At 43.1% G+C, this 24,172-nt stretch overlaps 1 protein-coding gene across 2 annotated transcripts in view; it reads right to left on the bottom strand.

Moving 5' to 3' along the window:
• The window catches only part of ZNF706 (zinc finger protein 706), a 54,092-nt gene extending 30,609 nt beyond the window's left edge, over positions 1-23,483 (bottom strand). The window contains exons 1-2 of one of the 2 annotated variants that reach the window (XR_003943705.1): positions 23,284-23,483; positions 20,888-20,987 (exon numbers count right to left, since the gene is read on the bottom strand). Coding sequence is in view for 1 of the 2 variants with exons in the window: in XM_030217425.1 (XP_030073285.1) it covers positions 20,888-20,936 (49 nt within the window). In the remaining variant the exon portion in view is untranslated. The remainder of the gene's footprint in view (positions 1-20,887; positions 20,988-23,283) is intronic. The other variant, XM_030217425.1, reaches the window with a different exon arrangement.
• Positions 23,484-24,172: the final 689 nt, after the last annotated feature.

The raw sequence follows: 24,172 nt of genomic DNA on the forward strand, positions 1-24,172 counted from the left end.
TCAATAAAAAATGTTGAATCATAAAATGAGGGCGAGCCTGAACCGATCGAAAAAGAACATGTAGACATATCCTCAGGAAGATGCCAAATCTATGAGTTACCCAGATCTTTCACCAACTTCACTGAGTCCTCAAACCGCTTGCGCCCTTAAAGGAGAGCTTATCGAGCTGCTGTTTGAAGCTGCATCTGCTGCCCAGTGGTGCAACCACATCAAAACAACAGGCTGTGACCGCCAAAGACATCTGCTTACCCAAAACAAATCATACAAGAAATCTGCCAAATAAGTCAGCCTCGACTCCACATCTGGCAACTAAGGCAGTAGGTAGTTTGTCCGTCTTCTAGAAGGGAACCAAAAATCTGTTGCAGCCAGGTAAGTCATGCCCTAGCAGCCTAGGAGCTGCAGATAGCCACCTCTGGAGAGAACTTCTGAATTGTCAGAGGAAGGCTGTGTTGAATTCACCCACTGAGGCTAAGTTGGCTTGAAAGGAACAAGAGAATGGAGACCACAGCTGAGAAGGAACCCCTGAAGTGGGCTGATGCAGAATCTGGCCCATGGGAGAATGTCCAAGAAGAGACCATTGTGCCCAGCACTTGAACCTATTCCCAGACCCCTGGACCTGGTAGGGAAAGTAGAACCTGACTTGGGTTGGCATCTGTTGTTGAGAAGCAAAAGGAAGAAAGGACGTCCCAAGTCTATTTGGAATACCACTCCCAGATACGCCAAGATTTCTACTGGAAACGGACTCTTGGTGAAACTGATTACCAATCCTAAGGACTCAAGAAAGAGTAGCTATCTTGGATGAAATTTTCAGAGTCTCTTGATAGAGAGTCACAAATCAGCCAATCACAAGGTATGGATGAACCTGCAATCCATCCTCACAAAGGAAAGCTACCATTACCACCATGATCTTGAAAAAAATGTTCTTGGTGATGTGGAAAGGCTGAAAGACATGGTCATAAATGGATAATGTTCTTCTACGGGAAGGTGCACTGGGAATATGAAAGTACACTTCCTTGAGATGCAGGGAGGTTAGAAACTCTCTCCGCTAGAATGAAATTACACACTACAAAGTTCCCACTGTGAAAAGTTGAACCTTAAACACACTAGACTCTTATGACATCCAAACTCAGATGGAAGGAAATTCCCTGGCTGGAAATACAAAGCAAAGGGAACAATGTTCCATTCCCCTAATTGCAACTGGGGACAAACTCAACTATGCCTAAATGAAAAGTTTGCAAGGTGGCATGAACTGCCTGATATTTGGGCTTAAGCTTGCTTGGAGAATCCAAGAAAAATCTGTAGTAGAATAGGAAACTGCACAAAGCAGATCGTTAAGAACGTAATTTATTAACACAATTCAAATAAAAATATATACACAAACATATATATAAAAGAAAAGCCCGACACAGGCCGTGTTTTGCCCAGCAGGGGCTGCAAGACATAATAACACAGATATAGTTATACAGTTGTTCTTCTAAAATCATATTAAAATAACGTGTATACACAGTTAAAAAGAAACTTACTAACCACTCAAAGTAAAATGCATGCAAAAAATTGCGAGGAATTATATATATACACATCTATATATATATATATATATATATATATATATATATAGCACCAAGATCCCACATAGAAAAGGACATGTATATAAATATATATGTATACAGTCACACGGATAAGCTTTAAAAACCTATTAAAATATAATAAAATATATTTCAGAAATACATGTATATATTTAAATAAATCAACATTCGACAACCCGAAATAGTTCACCAATACATAAATATCATATTTAAAACTTATGTATATATTTAAATCAATCCATAAAAATCGAATTAATAATAAAAAGAGCAATAAAATAATAGCACAGATATCGACAGGTACACAAAGGAAACTTTTGTAATTTTAAGATTTTAAAAACACCCACCTACACAAAAATCCTCTATAATTCAAATTGGAAAAATTGTATTGGATAATTCCAAAAATATACTGTAGGGGAAAGAACAGGACAACATGAGAAACAACAAAGAATCAATCAGAAATCAAAAAAATCAAAATTAAATTGAATAAGAGCACATCCTAAACAGGGACTCACATGTGCAAGTGATCTCAGTTTGAAAAAAACAGCTCTCCGAGAGGGGCCAAAAAGACATAACCTAAATATAATTGTATAAATAATTATAATTGCTCCTACCAACAATGTACATACATAAATAATGAATTGTATCTGCATAGCGTCTAATATCTTCTTGTGGCCATAATACATAGAATTAGGAGCTATAATTCTATCAACATCCATCATAAAGAGGCTCAAGCATAGTCTCAGAAGGTGCTCACTACCACACGACTTTGAATTACGTGTCTAGTCATAAAGAAAGTGAATTAATCATTAAGCAATGCTAAACAGACCTGGGCTCACCAAACAATGTATTATAAAAGTAGTTTTGCTGCCAATAGTGTCGCACACCTACTACCGTCGATGAAAATACACCTAATAAGCCACTACTTACATTCCGTCTATCTGGCGTCTCTTGTCTCTGCAGAAAGCTGAAAAACGCGCAAAAGTAAGTAGGGCTTATTAGGTGTATTTTCATCGACGGTTAATGATTAATTCACTTTCTTTATGACTAGACACGTAATTCAAAGTCGTGTGGTAGTGAGCACCTTCTGAGACTATGCTTGAGCCTCTTTATGATGGATGTTGATAGAATTATAGCTCCTAATTCTATGTATTATGGCCACAAGAAGATATTAGACGCTATGCAGATACAATTCATTATTTATGTATGTACATTGTTGGTAGGAGCAATTATAATTATTTATACAATTATATTTAGGTTATGTCTTTTTGGCCCCTCTCGGAGAGCTGTTTTTTTCAAACTGAGATCACTTGCACATGTGAGTCCCTGTTTAGGATGTGCTCTTATTCAATTTAATTTTGATTTTTTTGATTTCTGATTGATTCTTTGTTGTTTCTCATGTTGTCCTGTTCTTTCCCCTACAGTATATTTTTGGAATTATCCAATACAATTTTTCCAATTTGAATTATAGAGGATTTTTGTGTAGGTGGGTGTTTTTAAAATCTTAAAATTACAAAAGTTTCCTTTGTGTACCTGTCGATATCTGTGCTATTATTTTATTGCTCTTTTTATTATTAATTCGATTTTTATGGATTGATTTAAATATATACATATATAAGTTTTAAATATGATATTTATGTATTGGTGAACTATTTCGGGTTGTCGAATATTGATTTATTTAAATATATACATGTATTTCTGAAATATATTTTATTATATTTTAATAGGTTTTTAAAGTTTATCCGTGTGACTGTATACATATATATTTATATACATGTCCTTTTCTATGTGGGATCTTGGTGCTATATATATATATATATATATATATATATATGTATAGATGTGTATATATATATAATTCCTCGCAATTTTTTGCATGCATTTTACTTTATGAGTGGTTAGTAAGTTTCTTTTTAACTGTGTATACACGTTATTTTAATATGATTTTAGAAGAACAACTGTATAACTATATCTGTGTTATTATGCCTTGTAGCCCCTGAAGCAGCCCTTGCTGGGCGAAACACGGCCTGTGTCGGGCTTTTCTTTTATATATATGTTTGTGTGTATATATTTTTATTTGAATTGTGTTAATAAATTACGTTCTTAACGATCTGCTTTGTGCATTTTCCATCTTGGAGCTTGCAGACCGTCTGCCTTTGTGCTTTCTTGGACCTTCGTAGAATAGGAAACTCCAGTTTGCAACCCTGCATTAGAAAATCCAAGACACATTGGTCTGAGGCAATCTTGGTCCACTCCTCATGAAACCCGTAAAGGAACCCTGCTATTATTAAACCCGAGGAGTGAACAGAGACGCCATTATTGGGACATACAACATGCATAGATATACATTCAGCCAGCATGCAAAGCAGCTTGTCGTAGTGGAAGTGGAAACCCTGAAAGTGGTTTTCCTGGCCTGGAGCATATGGCCCCATGAAATCTATGATTAAACTGATAGAATTTAAAGGAATCTTTAGAGTCATCCTCTGGCAAGCTGTGAGACTAGAGAGTCCCTGAGGTATTTACCCAACTTCCCTAGATCTTCTCCAAGCAAAAGAATACTTCTAAAAGGTAGCTTGCTAAAATTAACTTGGAAGCCACATTGGCTGTCCGATGCCTAAGCCAGAGGTAACTTCTTGTACATAGAACTGGCTGTGCATTGGATCTAACAAGTGTGGCTGAGAACCAGAGCTAGATGGTGTAGCTGAATATGGCTGTTTGCACCATTATGCACTACAGATAGCACGCTGCACCGGGATGTGTCTCAGCAACCTCTAGATCTCTGTGCTCACTCTCAGCTGGTACCTTAAACTAAAAATGTACCTCTATACTGAAGTAGCTCCATAATAAATGCTAGTCCCATACAATAAAAAGGTGCAAAAATGCAATTAGAGCCACTGGTGACGCTGCGGATACCGTGGTGGCTGTAGCTAGTATGCAACAGTTTGGCTAGTATCAGTGTTCAAAATGAGAGAGGGGAGATAACCTTTAGTACAGTAGTGTAGTGATAACTGTTCCAGTCATGCGATGAACTGCTTGGCAAAGCAAGCATAAGAATGAATGAAATAAAATATGCCCCAATGGCAACAGAGTTGAGTCCACAGCTTCTAAAATGAAGGACTTGCCAGCCTTGAACCTGTGACCTTCAGGTTGAAAGCCAGCCACCTTCCAGAATAAAACTATTTTAATGTAAACACTGCACCTGGAAAAAACGCTACCGTGTCAGCAGAGGGTACAGGATTACCCTGGACACCAAGAGAAACCTGGGAGGAGTGCACTAGCCTCAGAAATTAACTCAAAATGTAACATTTCTACCAGAAACATGCAGTCAACAGCACTAAGCTTGACTCCAAACTAAACACCATCTGTTTTGCCATGCTCTGAGGAAGGATTAAAAGTGAAAAACCTAGAGTAGGCCCTTTCCTAATCCTGATCCCTTTCTCCCTTTATGTTGCACAACACCACAAACCACCTTGATGAGAGTACCATGCAAAGGTAAATCAAGACAGAAATATTCTTAGTGCTCAACTGCAAGAGAGTGCACAGTCATTGTCCTCAATAATACACTCACAGTATAATCATTACCTGCTAAACTGCAGTCATTAAGCTTGGGGAAGCCACAGACCAGTCTCATAGTACCGATGGGGGGAGGAAGGGAGGGACCTGGCAGCACCAGATGTACACCTAAACCCTAAGCCTGGGCCGCCTCAACCCCAAAAGCTCTACTGGACCTGGGGAAACAGGTCAGGAGCTAAGCAATCCAGAGCTGCACAGTTATGACCATCCACCTGCTACACAGACAGAATACTGATGTTAACCCTTTAGTGTCCAATGTTCCCATCAATCTGTTCCCATATGGCTTATTACGGGAACATTGGACACTAAAGAGGTGACTGCATATGACCACATATAGTAAACTTCTGAAGTTCTCTCTATCTCCACCTGCTGGCAGAGGGATATATCCCACAAAGCTCTGCACTGATTTGTGGGACGCTATGGAATACTCAATTTCTATGTCCTAAATTATTTCCCATCTTTGATTCAGTGAATGCATATCAACTATTTAGATACAATACAAAAGTATTTAAAAAAACGTTTTAAAAAAACCACTAATGCAAAACAAATTAGCACCTATCTAGGCAATGATCAAGAAACAAAACAGATCAAAAAATAATGTTACTGTTATACAGGTCTTATTTTCCACAAATACCATGTATTGGTTCACTGCAGACTACAAAGAGAAGAAACTGGCGAAAATAAGCCAGGAAGCAAAAAAAAAAAAAAAAAATCAAATGGCAATAAACAACCCAAAAGTATAAAATCCTATAAAAAAAGATCATAAAATCAACAACCTAATTATCCTCAACAAAGTGCTTAGAAAAAAAAAGGTGGTTTTCAAAGATTTGCGAAATATCATAGTTAAGAATATGAATTTCTGATGGTAAAGAATTCCAATACAATTTTGTACAATTAGAGATGAGTAGCTTTCTTTCCGAGCACTCTACCAAAACCCTCATCCACACCCTTGTCACCTCTCGTTTAGACTACTGCAATCTGCTTCTTGCTGGCCTCCCACTTAGTCACCTCTCCCCTCTCCAGTCGGTTCAAAACTCTGCTGCCCGTCTCATCTTCCGCCAGGGTTGCTTTACTCATACTACCCCTCTCCTCAAGACCCTTCACTGGCTCCCTATCCGTTTTCGCATCCTGTTCAAACTTCTTCTACTAACCTATAAATGTGCTCCCCAGTATCTCTCCACACTCGTCCTTCCCTACACCCTTTCCCGTGCACTCCGCTCCATGGATAAATCCTTCTTATCTGTTCCCTTCTCCACTACTGCCAACTCCAGACTTCGCGCCTTCTGTCTCGCTGCACCCTATGCCTGGAATAAACTTCCTGAGCCCCTACGTCTTGCCCCATCCTTGGCCAACTTTAAATCTAGACTGAAAGCCCACCTCTTTAACATTGCTTTTGACTCGTAACCACTCGCCTCCACCTACCCTCCTCTCTTCCTTCCCGTTCACATTAATTGATTTGATTTGCTTACTTTATTTATTTTTTGTCTATTAGATTGTAAGCTCTTTGAGCAGGGACTGTCTTTCTTCTATGTTTGTGCAGCGCTGCGTACGCCTTGTAGCGCTATAGAAATGCTAAATAGTAGTAGTAGTAGTAGTAGTAGTTCAATATAACCAGTATTGGTTTTATTGGTTTTCAATTGCTATCTAGTCTCCAGTTTGAAAGCAATATGTACTGGTAATACCACCACAGAGTGACATTAAATTTACAAAGAGAAGTGCGACTGTCACACACAATGGAGAGAGACAATGAATATTTATCAGGACTATCAAACATTATGTTCATTACAAACTTTAAAATAATTTCAGGTATAATATTCAAGAGCCATAAGGGATCATCTTCTGGGTAAAGTTGGTGCATAGCTCCAAAATCAGCAAAATCAATCTAGTTACAGTTTTCTTTCCCAAGTACTGTACATAGATTAAACCACTGGTATGACCTACAACACTCAGCTTTGCAACGAGCTAAACTCAGAACCCCCAGTCTAGAACTAAAGGCACTTCCAATTCTGGTAACTCACTTATGTCATTAAGTCTTCTAAAATAGTTAATTATAAAGCCTGCTCCACAAAAACCCAATTTAAAAATATGGGTCAATCACCAAGAATGTAGATACTATGACCAAAACAAAATCATTCTAAAGTTATATGAAGCAGAACATTTATAAAATATGTTAAGATACCATTTAAGGCAAACAACGGGCAGCACGTTCATAGATACACAAACCAGGGGCATAGCCAGACAATAGATTTTGGGTGGGCCTGAGCAAGAAGTGGGTGGGCACCAAGTGTTCTCCCCCCTCTCCCCACCAAAAAAAAAAATATGTCAGCTGGCAGGAAAATGCTTCTTTCCAATTTGGAAGTCTGAAGCAGGCATGCACTGAAAACTGAGCATGCACAGGTGCCGGTATCATGGAGAGTAGCATTTTCATTACCATCAGGGGGAATTCTTCAGCTGGCGGAGTTTGGGATCCCCACCAGCTACCACTAAATGTGTACTACTGTTGGGTGGGCCTGAGCCCTAAGTGGGTGGGCCCTGGCCCACCTGTCGCTACGCCACTGACACAAATTGTCTCAATTATGCTTTGAAAGTTGCGCCATAGATCCCATCCCCTTCAACTGCCACTAAAACAAACCTGTATAAAGTTCTCTGACTCTTGTTAAATCAGAGAAGCACTGAAGTTGTTTCTTATGGGGAAACTGAAAATTTCAGCATACAAAAGCGAAGTTACTCACCTGCGGCAGATGTTCAAGGACTCAAGGTCATGTAGGTGATGTCATCCAATGGAGCCCTGGTGTGGACACTGCCCAGCATAATCTATTTAAGAGAATTTCTGCTGTTTCCCACTACTCTTGCGTGTCTTCTTGCCCACGTATGAGCGTGGGACCATCAGTAATATAACATAGCTAAAAGAATAAAACTCCCAGGGGAGGTGGAAGGGTAAGTAAGAATGTGTGTCCTGCTGTCCTTAGAGAACAGGTGAATAACTTGCTTTCTCGGAGGACAAGCAGAACATTGTTTCTCACATGTAGGAATCCCTAGCTACTAGGCTCACCAAAAACAATGCTAGGACAATAGGGACTTACAATGGCAAGGCCAACCAGAACCAATTAACCACTATATACAGTCTTGTGAGGGTACAGCCTGGAACAGAAGAACAATGTGCTAGGAGGGTGGAGTTGGAAAATACTTTTCATGGGAGGTATTTAGTCTGTGCCTACCTCGGTCTACTGGTGTGATGTACAGGCCTCAACATTGGGCACCGAGGTCCGAGTCCTGCTGTGTGACTCCGAAGCAGCTTCCTCCTGACGCTAAAAGTATCACTGCCATCATTCAACAACTGCTCCTATGTCTGGCAAGCTAGCGGCATCGATGACTGCACTGACAGGTCATGGGCTGGTGCTACGGCTGGCGCAAGCACCCTCATTGCCTGTGCACTTTGCTGCTGTAGCAGTAAGCCTGCCAGCTCCTCTCCGAGCATTTGAGAGCACACATCAGTAAAGGTTGGGCCATCAGACTGGAGACAAACTTCTCGGCACCAAATTGGGATCGCATGTTCAGGCCACATAGAGACTGCTGACTTGGCAATGGAACTACAGAGAAGGAGTGGTCCTGTCAACACCAATACCCTGGAGCTCCCAGCACCAAGCTTCTAGGGGGACTGATGCTTCGCTCAATGCTTGGCACTGGGATCCCTTGGTGCAAAGGATGTTGAATTCTCGTGCCTCCTCGGGCCAGGTCTGATGCTGACTGGTCCCAGGGCACTGCCTCAGTCGCCAATGTCAAGGTAAGCAGAGACCTCCTCGATGCCATTGCACTCCCAGTGTCCAACACAGCTCTAGCAGGCATCGGAACAAATGCTTCCAATGCAGATGTCGATGGACTGAACTCAGAGTAAAAAGGTTTCTCACCCTGGGGATCTGTAGCTTTCGAGGTCCTTTTCTGCATTTGCACACAAAACATGGTTAAAGGCCTTGTGATTTAGGCACAGGCAGGGCAGGTATCAACTATGGGGTCTGTGCTTGAAGCCACTGGGAACTGTTTTGGACATGAAGGGAGGAAACTGCCGATACAAAAATCAAACAGCTCGATGGTGAGGGTGAAGGAGCTCACCTGCACTCAAAAAAAAAAAAAAAAAAAAGGTGATGTAACCCGGTGGACGCCTGGGCCTAAGACAGCCTTAGGACCCGAAAAAGAAAAATAAAAAATTTAAAAAACTGGCCAAAAAGGCTACGGAAAAACTAAAAAGGGAAAGGACAATCTGCTCTGAGCCATGGACCAGGGCCCCGTCATTGGGTACGAGACCCTGGGGGAGGACCGGAGGACGCACCTCTGGGACGGCGGTCTCTGCGAAAGGAATGCTGCTTGGGGGAGAAGTTCCTCTTGAAGGAAGAGGGGGCAGAGGAGCCCGACTTGCCCGGGCGATACCGACGGGCTTCCTGAAACCGTCCTTTGGAGGAACCGGGGCGGGCACCACTGGCCCGAGCCCTGACCTCTGGTAACCTCTTGCACTTAGACGTGCCGAGATCGGTGTGGTCAGCAGACCAATGCTTCAGCCAAAGCCGTGCAGAGACTGTCTGAGCCATACCTTTAGCCGAGGCTCTGAAGACATCATACAGCAAGTCTGCCAAGTAGGCGAAGCCCGATTCCAGGGCCGGCCAATCAGCCCTCAAGGAAGGATCCGAGGGGGAAGCCCGCTGCACAATCTTCAGGCACGCCCTTGCCACATAGGAGCCACAAACTGAGGCCTGCAAACTTAAAGCAGCTGCCTCGAAGGACGACCTTAAAGCCGCCTCCAATCTTCTGTCTTGGGCGTCCTTTAGGGCCGTGCCACCTTCTACCGGCAACGCCGTTTTCTTAGTAACCGCAGTGATTAAAGAATCCACGGTAGGCCAAAGAAAGGCCTCCCGTTCACCTTCAGGCAGAGGACAGAGGCGGGACATAGCCCTAGCCACTTTCAGGCTTGCTTCTGGGACATCCCATTGAGCCGAAATCAAGGTGTGCATGGCCTCATGCACGTGGAAGGTTCTAGGCGGGTGCTTCGTCCCCAGCATAATGGCAGAGCCAGCAGAGGCTGAGGGAGAGACGTCCTCTGGAGAGGAAATCTTCAAAATGCTCATGGCCTGCACTAACAGGTTGGGCAAATCCTCTGAGCGAAAGATCCGTGCTGCAGAGGGGTCATCCGCTCCATCCGAGCGGGAATCCGTCTCCTCCAAGGAATCCCCAAAGGACCGTTGGGAGAACTCAGATACGCTGCCCTCATCTACATCAGAGGATACAGAGTCCTCTAGGGCCTGGAAATCCACCCGAGGGCGTTTGTTTCCGGAGGCCTCAACCCCTTTATCGGACAGGGGAACAGGGGCAACGTTTTGCATAAGGAAAGCCTGATGCAGCAGCAAAATGAACTCAGGGGAGAAACCCCCCACTTCTGCAGCCTGGGCCACGGCCCTAGACGCACCCTCAACCGGCGCTCGCAAGAGCGGGGGAGAAACATGCTGCTCATCCAAAATGGCGTCCGGCGCGAAACTCCGAGAAGGAGCCGTGCGGGAAAAACGGCGCTTAACTTTGGCTGCTTTCTTGCCATCGCCCGAATCAAGGGCGACCATAGCATTAACGTCTCCCACCTTGAGGGCGGCCCAAGAAGAAGCCGTCCGAGCAGAGTGGCCGGCCAAAATGGGGGAGGCGAGCAGCGGGGGATGGGCGTTTATGGCGGGAAAAACCGCCGCACCGGAGGAAGAACCGGGACACTGACCGGCCTCCAAACTGACACCCAACAAAGGTGATGCAGGCTTTGAAACCCCTGCATTCCCGCTAGACGCGCACACGCGGTCCGGGGAGCGATTCTTCGTGCCCTCCAACGCCATAGGCCACGTGGAGACCAATCGGGGAACCCCCTGCCCGCTACAAAAGGTAAAAATTACCTGCTTCTCGCTCCGAGCTGTAACGAACTGGTGTCCCAGTGAGCAGCTGCAATAAACGCTGAAATAAACGCCCTTAAAGGATGTTCAAATTTTTTTTTCAACGGAGCCAGCGGGAGGGGGGAGAAAAGGAGGGACCTAGCACCACCAGGTTTGCACTTGCTCAAGAAGAGCCCTCAACCCCAGGTACTCAACAAAACCTAAGGGTTAGGCTTGGAGACCTAGCCAGAGCTGCTGCTGTGTGTGACCACCACCTGCTGAGATAGAGAACATACTGAGGAGTTTCCGGCAGCACGTGACCACATATAGGGAGGCAAAAGGATTGCTCTCTATCTCCACCTGCTGGTAGATGGACACAACCCACCAGTCTATGGATTGATCAGCATGATGATATGGAAGTTGTAATTTGTTCAGAGCCAGAGGCTCTATGCTGCACTTGAGATGATGTTTCAATAAAATTTATAAGTTTAAAAAAAGAAAACCACAGCTAATCAAGCTGCCCTGGAAAAGCTTCCAGGTTTATTAGTATTAAGCAAGTTCAAATATTAGGGCATAGGATGGAGTTGGGGGTGGCAGCCAAGGTTTCCAAAGGTAACCCTCCAGTACTCCAGGTACAAAATAAATAAAGTACCTATAATATACAAAACTGCTTTGATTATAACCACAGAAAGGCAGTATATCAAATCCAATCCCCTTTCCCTCCCCACCCCACCCTCCACTACCACCATCATTCAGGAAACAGTTGGAGCATGCCTGATAAGCTTGGCTCTCCTGTGTGCCAAGGCCAGCTCCTAAAACAATTCCTAAAACCTGAACTCTCTCCTAGGCCCAACTGGGGTCATGCATCAACAAGTAATGTAACTACTCAGCTTTGACACATACTGGTCAAACCTGGGCTATACACATCCAAGATCCAGCCTGTGCCAGATCCCTTCCCACCACAAATTTATTGCTACAATAGCTGTACAGTATGCATGTTGGGGATGGAGCAATATTTAATAACGAGCACTTTTTAAATATTTATTTATGCAATTTTTAAACTTCACAAGCATTAATCTTGTTACAAGCAACATTAGATACATATGTGAGTCATACAGTACAAATGTACTTTCTATAAAGAAAAATCAAGGAATATTAACTCACACTGAGGCTCATTTTCAAAGCACTTAGCCTCCCAAAGTTCCATAGAAACCTATGGAACTTAGCCTCCCAAAGTGCTTTGAAAATATGCCTCACTGTGTCCACCTTAGACCAAAATATAAAACTTGGGGGGGGGGGAGGGGGGGAGAAGGAGAAATTACATACATTCAGGGAATCCAATTTAGGAAATATAATAAAGGGGGAAGGCTTCCACCATCTTCATTTATTATACTGGTATCACGTCAATCTTTTTCAGGTTTATGAACTCTCTTAATTGATTTGGTACAACACACACATATTTAATGCCCAAGTATTTAACAATACACTTGCATGGGTATGCAAGTAAAAAGGTTGCACCCAATGACCTCGTTTCTTCTCTCATTTCCAGAAATTGTTTCCTTCTTTCCTGTGTTATCTTTGTTACATCTGGAAAAATCCATAGTTTCTGTCCACAAAACTTTTGCTGAGTATTTTTAAAGTATAACTTTAAAACTGCGTTAAAGTCTTGCTCAAATACAAAAGAAATTAGAAGAGTTGCTCTATTTATTACCTCAGTCAATGAGTCCTCCAGGATCACCAAAATAGCTTTCAGATTTTTCTTGATCAAGGGTTCCAGGAATCCCATCTTGATTTTTCTTAGCAGGAAGGAAAAATATCTTATTTATTGGAGGAATATTTTGGGAAGAAAATTTTTAATTTTCAACAAGGAATTTTTTAAACATATTAAATGGTGAGATTCCTATCGGCTTTGGAAAATTGAGAATTTGCATATTCAATCTTCTGTTATAATTTTCAATTTGTTCAATCCTTTGACGCATATTTATATTGTCCTTCATTACCGCTGAAACATTTTCTTTAATTTTAACAATTTCCTCGAGAGCTCTTTTCCTGATCTTTAAAATCCTGCTTCAACTTTTCCATAGATTTAGAAAGTTGGTTTACAGTAACAACAAAATTTTTTGTTTCTTGTGTTGAATTTATTATCAGGGCTTGCATTTTCTCCATAGCCTGCCAAAGTGTGTCAAGCGTTACCACTCTGGGTGGGTCAAACTTTCTCGGATTAAGCTCACTTCACCTGCCGTCTTCAACTCCGAGGGAGGGCCCCTCCACTTACCGTAGCTTCTCCGACTTCCGGAGCGCATGGCATAGCACTCCCCTCTCGAAGTCCGGCAGGACAGGGTGGATTACCAGTCTCCGGAGGAGACACAGAGATCTCATTCTCCAGCGACGCTAGGTTCCCTGCCCCCATGTCTAGCGGAACTCCTCCTCCGGTCTCTTTGGGTGGGCACCGGGTTGCGAAGCCATCGAGTGTTCGTTGTCCCGGGGAAGACGTGCGAGCCTGAAAGGGTAAGGCTTTAACAGTCCCCTTTCTTTTAGAATGCAGCATTTCAGGATTAGAAGAAAAAAAGAAAAAACGAATATTCTCCAATGGTCTCGCTACTCTCAACGTATCGGCGCCATCTTGACTCCTTCCCCCAGCAGGTTTTCCCTTCAAAGGTGATATAATGAGCACTTTTGAAGGAAGAATCATGGTTCATTTGGAAGCCCTGAGGGAAAAAAAAAAAGATACCCGGCCGGGGGGGGGGGGGGGGGGGGGGGGGGGCATGCTGTTGGCACGATTAGCAGCACTCATTCTAATTTTTATGGGTAGGTCACCATAGGGAAGTATTTAAAGTCTTGGACCCCTTCTCAGGCATACCTACAACTATGAAACTAAATTTATTAACCAACTTTGTGAAGGGATTTAGTTTACATAAGTATTGCCATACTGGGACAGACCGAAGATCCATCAAGCCTAGCACCCTTTTCGAACAGTGGCCAATCCAGGTCACAAGTACCTGGCAAGACCCCAAAAAAGTACAACACATTTTATGCTGCTTATTCTAGAAATAAGCAGTGGATTTTCCCTGTCCATTTTAATAATGGTCTATGGACTTTTCCTTTAGTAAACAAGCGATTCACGTCTTTGTTCCACTCCACTCATTATTTTATAGACCTCTATCATATCGCCCCTCAGGAGTCTTTTCTCCAAGCTGAATAACCCTTGCCGCTTCAGCCTTTCCTCATAGGGAAGTTGTCCCATCCCCTTTATCATTTTCATCACCCTTCTCTGTACCTTTTCTAATTCCACGATATCTTTTTTGAGATGCAGCGACCAGAATTGAACACAATATTTAAGGTGTAGTTGCACCATGGAGTTATACAAAGGCATTATAATGTGCTCATTTTTGTTTTCCAATCCTTTCCTAATACCTAACATTCTATTTGCTTTCTTAGCTGCCGCAGCATATTGAACAGAAGGTTTACCTTGGGGATGCTGCAGAAAACCACGTGGTAGAGCTGTGCACCCATGGCTCAGCATGGAGCTTCTACTGTGAAGTTAATGAGAAAAATTCCACAGCTATGTAGTAAGCAATGAGCATACACATTAATGCTGCCAAATGTCCCCTTTCCTGTCAGCATGAGCAGTGACTGGCTCATGCACCAACAGTAAGGGAGACATTTGTTTTTTTTTTTTTAACTCAATGGATCTGCAGCGGCCTCTGTAATCCCCGATAGTCTAGCTGCCCTCCCAACGTGAAAATGAAAAACCATGGTAATCTAGTGGCCCCTAATCCCCCCACCTTTAAAAGAATAAATCCCTGGCTTCTAGCGGCACCCTTGACCCCCCCTCCCCAGAATACCTTTAAGAGGCAGGAGCGATGCCCACTCCCTCATGATTCCATGTCACTACCTTGAAAAGTGGCAGTGCCCAACCCTAAGCAGTATATCCTTGGATGGTCAATTTGCCAATAAGGAAATTTGATTACTAAGGCTGGTCCAGAATCCTGGGCAGAGGATTGGGAGTCATCCTGATGGGGAGCATATTAGCTTTTCTGCCCTAATGCAGAGAGCAAGCTAGCCCTTCTTCACCACCTCAGTTTGGACTTGTGGTATTTTTCTCACATTGTACTCCCTTCTTTGCACTGGGGTGGAATAGCTAATAGCCTACTTACCATATGCTGTGCATTGATTTTTACCACATGAGCTAATTCTCGCCTCAAACCTGTTTCTGCATTGTTTTCCCACTAATGTTCGTATATATCTTTCTGCATCAGCCTCCTTGTAGTAATATTATTAGAACCCTTATATAATTCCACATTTAGTTCAAACGTTTTTTATTGACATTGTATCAACACCAACATTGTCATGCAAGCTCTGTTTCAGTCTAAATATACAACAATTGCTAACTAGCATACAGCATTTATAAATTTTTGCCAACATTATTATCCCATCAAATATACCAATCCTCCCCCGCCCTCTCCCTTCCCTCCCTTCCCCCCCCTTTTACCCCAGACCTGGATAACCATTCAGTTCAGCCCGTAGAGTTCACCTTGTATTTAAAAGCAAACTACGGCCTCTCTGGCTTAGACTTTGTAAATAAGGGCCCCAGATAGCCAGAAATGTAACTCTCTTTTTCTGCGAGAACCTAGATTCCCCCGCCTCCCACGATACCAGCTGATGTAGCTGATTTCTCCAGTGCCAGTATGCCGGAGGATCTTTGACCGTCCAGTACTGTAAAATACATTTCCTGGCCAAGAGGCTCATCTTACGGAGCATTAACGTTTCAAAACGATTCTGCCCTCTAAAGGACCCCGGAATGTCTAAAATCAGTTGCTCAACTGTCCCCAAAATCCGCAGCTTTAACCACTCCTCCCAAAATCCTCGAACTCGAGCCCAGAACCTTTTTAAAATTGGGCAGCTCCAAAACATGTGCAGCATTGTGCCAGGATGTCTTCCACATTTAAGACAGTCCGGGCTTCGATTTCCTCCCATATGTGCTAATTGAGCTGTAGTTACATATCCCCTATGGATGCAACGATAGGCACATTCTCTCAAACGAGCATCTGATACTAACAGGGGTATTCGTGCTATTGATTTAGTGATGTCCCAGGAGGTCACTGCAACTCCCAATTCCTTTTCCCAAGCACTCCTCAGCTGTCTATAATCCCTGGGGGGCAGCCATCCTGATATTGTTTTATAAAGCGAGGATATTCTGATTTCTCCCTCACCAAAAGAATGAAAAAATTCCCGTATCCTTTCCCCCAACTGAGTTCTCAAAGGATCTGTCGGTAAAGAAGTGAGGTAATGTCGCACCTGACGTATAGCAAATCTATTCCCCTCGGAGTCGCCTACCTTTCCCAATAACTCCTCGTCGGTAAGAGGCTGCCCATCTTCACCCACCAGATGTTCCAATTTAGAAATTCCCCGTCTAGCCCATTCCACAAAATATCGGCTTGACAATCCTGGTAAAAATGCACTGTTCCCACGTATGGTTATCAAATCTGTTGTTGTTGGGTCCCCCCCCAGTTGACGAATAAGCACTCCCCACACCTCTCGGAGAGAGCGCAACAACACACTTTTACTGAATCCCTCCGGTAGGTCTCGTGTTTTGTGGTGTAAAAGCGAAAAAAGATGATGCGGTTCCCAAAGCGCTGCCTCCAGCGCCGTAGGAGTGTATTGCTCCGTGTCTAAACACCAATCTCCCAGATATCTCAAATGACATGCTTTATTGTATAATTCTAAATTTGGCATGCCCATTCCTCCTCGACTCCAGCTCCCCACTAATCGTGAGAAGCGAACCCGCGGCTTCTTGCCTCTCCAGCAGAACTTTGATGCAAGCTTGTAAAAACTCTTTAGGTCTTTCCGTCGGAGCCAAACTGGGATGGTCTGCATCACATAAAGCCATTTGGGGAACAACACCATTTTAATCATGTTTACTCTCCCTAACACTGATAACAGCAAATCCATCCATCCTTGTAGTACCTGCTGGGTCTCCTCTAACAACCAAGTAATATTCAGATCATACAACCGCGAGAGATCCATAGGCATCAAGATTCCGAGATACCTAAAAGAGGTTTGTGCCTTTCTCAAAGGGAACTCGCCTCTCCACCGCCTCCACACGTCCTCTGAGGAGGCCAAGGCCTCCGATTTTTCTAAATTCAAACTGAGGCCCGCATAGTCTCCGTATTCGGAGAAGATCTCTAATAGAGCGTTCAGGGATTCTTGTGGGTCTGTTAAATGGACCAAAATGTCATCTGCGAAAGCCGCTACACCTTAAAGACCTCGCTTCCTATCTTTACCCCTGCCACCGCTTTCTGTTCCTCAATTTCTCTCAATAAGGGATCCAGTGATAGCACAAATAATAACGGTGACAGAGGGCAACCTTGGCGTGTTCCCCGGCCTATTTCAAAATCTTGTGTCTCAATCCCATTTACCGATATTCTAGCCTTTGGCGCCGAGTACAATGCTTTGATCCCTGATAGAAATCTATCCGTGAAGCCATATTTCTGAAGAACAGCATATAGGAAATTCCATTTTTCAGCGTCAAAGCTTATTAACAAAGAATTTTCCTTCCCTCGACATCTGGCTTCTAATGAGGCCAGCACCTTGCAAACATTCTTAGTGACTTTCCGTCCCCTCACAAACCCCACCTGGGAGTCGTGTATAAGGTTCGGCAAAATTCTCGCTAATCTGTTCGCTAAGATCTTAGCCATCAATTTCACTTCATAATTTAACAGCGAAATGGGCCTATATGATTCAACTAGTTCCGGGTCCTTCCCTTTCTTGGGGAGTACTATAATACAGGCTGTATTTAAATCTGGAGGCATCCTTTCCTGCTCTATTAATATGTTAAACATTGCAGCTAAGGGCTCAGTGATCTCTTCTCCCATGATCTTGTAAAACTCCGCTCGGTAGCCGTCTACTCCCGGCGCCTTAAGCAGTGCACTTTGATTAATCGCCATAAACACCTCGTCTGGTGTAATAGGAGTATTCAGTTGTTGTGCCTCTTGAGTGGATAGCGTTGGTAAACCCATCTGATCTAAGTAGGAGTCTCCCGTCAGACCATCATCTGGCGGGGCCTCATATAATTTTTTGTAATATTGGTAGAAACTCTCGCTAATTTCCTTGTCCGTGTGGACTCGCTCTCCTTGCCTCTTCTTCATAGTCAAAATCCTGGTTTTCCCCTGTTTGGTTGCAATCAGGCGCGCCATCAAACGACCACACTTATTCCCATGCTTATATAGTTGATATTTATAATAAATTTGCGATTTAACTGCTTTATAATGAAGTATCTCATTTAATTTAGTCTGCAAGAGCATCAAATGTTGTCTATTCTCAGTGGAGGCCTGTTGCCCATATCTTCTCCGAGCCTGGAATACTAATTGACTCACCCTCAATATCTCTCTATTCCTAGCTTTACGTTTGTGAGCCATATAGCTAATGATGTCTCCTCGAAATACTGCCTTAGCCGCCTCCCAGTACAGAACCGGGTCTTCAACGTGCATTGCATTGTGTACTTTATAATCCCGCCAACTCTGATGTATGGAGGCCCTGAAACCCTGATCCCGATATAGCTCTGTGGGAAATACCCATCTCTGTGCCCCTCCCCTCTCTTCCCGAGGCGTCCAGCTCATTTCCACCCAAGCATGATCCAATATCACATCTGCTCCTATTGCAGATGCCGTCACTGAATTGAACATCTGTTCTGAAATCAACAAATAATCAATTCTAGCCTGTGTGCCGTGCGCCCTCGAGAGGTGTGTGTAATCTCTCCCCTGCGGGTTGAGAGTCCTCCAGACATCCACTAGCCCCACCTGTCGGCAAAGATTAGGCAGCCCCCGCCACCTCCGCTACCCACACGGAGCTCAAGGCCGTCGCCGCCGGGCTCGCCGCCATTTTTTCCTTGCCGGCCCGCGTCTTTTCTTTGTCTCGGCGGACACTTTTCGCCGCCATGGATTTTTCCGTAAGTAGCGCCGATTTAATTACCTTCCCTTCTTCTTGCGGGTTAAGGTGTCTATCGGTTCTTTACTGGGGCGTTTCCCTGGATTTTGAGGGTTAAGTGGGTAAGCTGGCCGAAGCGGAGGTTTCAACAACCGCTCCTGGTCATGGCGTCACGTGATCTCATAATTCCACATTTAAAAATTCAGTGTTGAGGGGGCTGTCAGATTCCCAATTCACAAAGTTTGTAACTTATTCCTGTAACAAGCTTTGAAATGGAAACATGGAACCTTATTACAGTAATTTCCAATATCATTTCAAAATACAGAAGATATTTTTACATTTGTTTCACTACCCCAAAGAGCTATAAGGGCATCCTTATCAATACCCTGCAGACATTACTCCAGGCGAGTGTACCCTGGGTTTTTTTTTTTTTTTGGGGGGGGGGGGGGTGGCAGAGAAAGCCGAGTGTGCCACTGGTGTGGAGACAAATCAAGCTTGAGGGTGTGCCATGGAAAGGAATACAATGACTGCTGGGACAACGAGGAGAAAGAATAAGAGGTGTGTGCCTGGGGTAATGAAGAATAAGGTGAGGGTATCTCTCGTGGGAGAAGACTTTGGGGGCAGACAGAATAAGGGGTCTTGCTGGGAGTTCGAGGAATAGAAAGTTACAATTGGCATGAAAGATGGAACAAGGAAGGCTGGAGTCAGAGGATGGAAAAGGCAGAGGGAATTTCAGGCTTTAGAATGGGGAAATTCTGTGCAAAAACACTACAAATCAATGCGGAATTTTGCAGTTTTAAAATATCTTCAGAGCCTTCAAAGGTTTTGAACAGAGTTTCCCCAATATTAATATATCGATGTGATACCCACAAGCGAGCCTTCTCCACAGTAGCCCCCACCCTCTGGAATGCACTCCCTGAAAGGCTCCACTTAACACAAGACTATCTCTACTTCAGGAAGCAGGTGAAAGCTTGGCTCTTCAACCAGCCTTTAATGGAAGAAGTAACTTGTTAGTCTCACTCACACACACAAGGAGGACTCGGGCTGCACAGACTGTAGCAGGATATGTTTATCCACTCCTACCCTAGCTGAGATAATATTTAACCATCTCTCTGACCTCATGTGCACCTTTCTTTAAAATTAGTCACCTTATTTTCTAACTCCTCTTCCTCTCTTACCTATCTATATGCTAACAATCTCTCTGACCTCATGTGCAACTTTCTTTAAATTAGTTACCTTACTTTCTAACTCCTCTTCCTATATGTTCCATCTTTGCTTATTCCCTACACTGTCAAATAAAATGTTTTATTACGTATTGTGTTGACATTGTAAGTAGTATACTATTCAAAAAAAAAATGCTGAAGAGCAAAAAAGTATCAGAAAACTACTAACAAATTTATTTTAAACAAAAGAAACCTCAACTGCCAGGGGTGACTACATAGATGGACCACCCCAATTAACCATTGGTTTCAATAGAACCTCTGAAAACCAACTGCAAAGGAAAACAACTCCACACTGGAGAGAAAAAAAAAAAAAAAAAAAAACTTATGCAGCAAACCCCCCCCCCCCCCCCAGGATAATAGATATCAAAATGTAGTACCAGGACAAAATCCAGTCATATATATATAACTCTCAAGGTAATTGGCAAAAGAGAACTCTCAAAGGAACACAACAACTATAACTCTGTGGGGTGCATTCGTATTGTTTGAAAGGGTTAGGGAAAAAGCCTCTGATTCAAGCCCAACCTCCAACCCAATAGTTATAGGTTAATAATAACAAGGGTGAAGTTTTTATGTATGTAAATGTTGGGTATATTTTTCATCATAGGCAAAAAAACAGGACAAAGTCAACACCAAGCTGAAAAAAAAATAGGGATTTAAATACATGTGCACACAACAGAATATGACTCACTTAGCTTGGCCACCTGGACTCTCAGCATAGCCTTTGGTTTGCAAACCATCCAACCGGGGTTAGCTCTCCAATCTGTCCATTGTAGCACCACGCCAAAATCCTCAATAAAAAAAAAAAGTTTCAGCTATATAGGTTATATATAGCTGAAATTTTTCCAATCCAGTACATTAAGAACAAACATGCGATAGAGGACATTAGATGTATAGCACTAGTACAGATCCCTGTTTTGGATCGTGGTGGCAATGTAAGTGAAATTCTGTTTAATATTGAACAACGTTTTATTTTTCAGTGGAGTACAGTTACACCTCTAGGGTTAAACCTGGAGGTGGAATGGATTTGAATTATACGTAATAAAGAGGAGTGGCTAGACAACAGTATATATATCCGGGTTAGCTAGTTAAAATGTCGTCATATCCTGTCAGCCCAGATGCGGAAATTAACCCGAGGGGTAAGTTGCCGAAGAAATTCATATGATAAAAAACAATTTAAAAGAGGATTAAAGGTGTGTAATTCTATATATACAATAATTGAAGGTATAATATGTAGGAGTGACATAGAAAGTTATATGTATTTTATGTAGGATGAAGGGTGCGGTTCTCCTGAAGAAGCTACGTGCGAAATGCGGTCTCGCATAGAGAACCGTGATATTTAAAGAACTGACGGGGAGAATAAGTGGGCTTGGAAGGAGCCATTTTAGCCTGAGATTGCTGGGACTTCTTATTGGAGGAAGATTACGTCTAAAGGTTTTTTGAAGACGCTATCAGTGCTTTTGTCGTTATTGTGCTGAACAATTGACTTACTGGGATTATGCAGACCTGCTATAACATTCAAGGACAAGAATTTATTTATTTAATGGAAGGACTTTTGATACAGAAAAAGCCAATATTGAACAAATGCTGAGCAAGACATTATTAAGGTTCTAGGTGGTCTATATGAGCAGGATTTGTCACTCATAAGAAGTCTCAACAACGTTAGTAATATTGGATTATAATATATGTATGTGATATGGGGGATTTAAGTGTTTTGTATAAAGTGTTATAGAGTAAGATGAATAAAATGTAAAATTATTTAATAACAGTGAGTACAGGGTGTTATGGAATGTTAAAAAAACGTACTTTGTTTTAAATACAATAATTTCCCGATTTGGTAGTAGTTTAGATACATATAAAGTAACACATATGAGTTTATCTTGTTGGGCAGACTGGATGGACCGTACAGTTATTTTTCTGCCGTCACTTACTATGTTACTAAATTTGTAAGTAGTATACTATGCCATACTTTGTATTGTTACTTGAATATTTTTTCTGCTGCAATTGTCTATTGCTCATGCTTGATTTATTCTTATTGTACACCACCTTGAGTGAATTCATTCAAAAAGGAGGTACATAAATCCTAATAAAAATAAATATCTGAACAGCTGATAAATAATCAATGTCTCTGGGTGAGTTAAGCCATAAACTGAATGGCCACTCAAAAGTCAAATTCAAGAAATGTAAAGAAGTAAAGAATTAAAATAAACAAAACAAAACACCAGGACCAACTGCCAGAACTCTACAGTAATCATGGACTTGCCTTGGCGAGTCTTAGCATAGTAGATTATGGTAGATAAAGACCTGTACGGTCCATCCAGTCTGTCCAACAAAATAAAACTCATAGCATAAGGAATGATGTGATACTACATCTTGATATGTCCTTGCCATTTTCAGGCTGTAGACTAAACTACTGAAGCTATTCATTGAAGCCCCACACCAGCCCAACCAAATTTGTCCAGCCATGATCAGGGCACAGACTGTAAAAGTCCGCAGGGCAATGGTTTTGCTTTCCAATTGCTGGCGTTGCTATCTAAGCACAGCTAAGTTTGTTTGGTTCCATTCATAAAGGATTCCTTAGTGTTTATCTTTAAATTCAGTTACCATTTTCATCTCTACCACCTCCCAGGAACTTCCCTGTTACTCGCCCACTTTGTGGCCAGAGGGAGTTGCCCAACAGTTAGAAAGGCAGTATATCAAATCTATGACCCTTTAAAGAACAAATTGTTTCCTATTACGCCCCTTTATCTACTATATTACGTTTAGCTGGGAAACGCTACCTACGTCTAACTGTTCAGGTGTACACCAGTAATCCTGCTTCCCTGGCCACAAAAATGAATACATACATTAAAAAAAAAACACAGCTAAGAGGAAGAAAGGTCAAGAAACAATCCGCACCTTAACTCAGGTACAAAGATACCAAACCACACGCATTCAATTGCCCTCACACATATTCGGGGTCCAGGCTGCCCTCCCCACAGTCTACCATCTCTCTCTCTCTCCCGCTCTCCTCAGTCTCTAGCATATCTCCTCCTATCCACGATCCGTCACCGCCCCTTCAAACACCCACCACTGTCAAACTCATACCAGAGGTTCCCACCACCAACAATCCCGCAGCTTTCCTCCACCGGTGCCCCGTCCCCTAGGACACAACTTCTCTCTCTCTCTCTCCCCCTCTCTGAGGCGGGCCCGCCTTGCCGGAAACAGGAAGTTGGATCAGAAGGCGGGACGCCGAAGAAGGGGGTTTGCCCCCGTGGGCGCGTACGAACCTCCTAGTAACCACCCACTTAGCGTTCTCCAAGACGTCTAAATAAGTACCGCTTCCTCCGCCCTTCAATAATTCAGTACAGCTACACTTAACTCTTTGCCCGCCGAGCTATGACCGCGAGGCTCGCCTCACACTTACACCATATACGGATCAGCAGCGTCAGGTCACCTGAGCTATGGGCGCATGCGTGTGGCGACTTCCACCACATGCACGCAGGGCTCGTGCACATGTATCAGCCCGGGCAGAAAGCAAGTGTGGCTATGTTGAATTATTGAAGCGGGAACGCGTGACGCTTGTACAGTCAGTAGTATGTATTGCCACCAAAGCAGTAAGTTAAAATAACGTACCGAGAGTTACTTTGTTTCTTTTTTTTTTCGCGCCGGTTCTACAAATAATTTTATGTATAAAACGTATGCCTACGTTTGGAGACGTAGTTAAGGGTAGACTGGGGATCAGCATAGGTTGTAGGTAGAGCATGAAATTAAGCTGTACCGAATATAACTTAAGCCAACTAAATACAAGGACCATCATCCATCTCCCATCCCTGTTTTCCTATATTTCCTTGTCCAGTATCTCCCCTGTGTTCATATCCCCTCACCCATCATCATTCCTCTGTGTGCACCTATGCACCCCATGCCCAGCATATCCCTTCTGTGTTCCTATTCTCCCTCTTGTCTGGTATCTCTCCCCCCCCCCCCCCCCCCCGTG

Source organism: Microcaecilia unicolor, chromosome 1, assembly GCF_901765095.1.
Source record: "Microcaecilia unicolor chromosome 1, aMicUni1.1, whole genome shotgun sequence".
Lineage (NCBI taxonomy): Eukaryota > Metazoa > Chordata > Amphibia > Gymnophiona > Siphonopidae > Microcaecilia > Microcaecilia unicolor.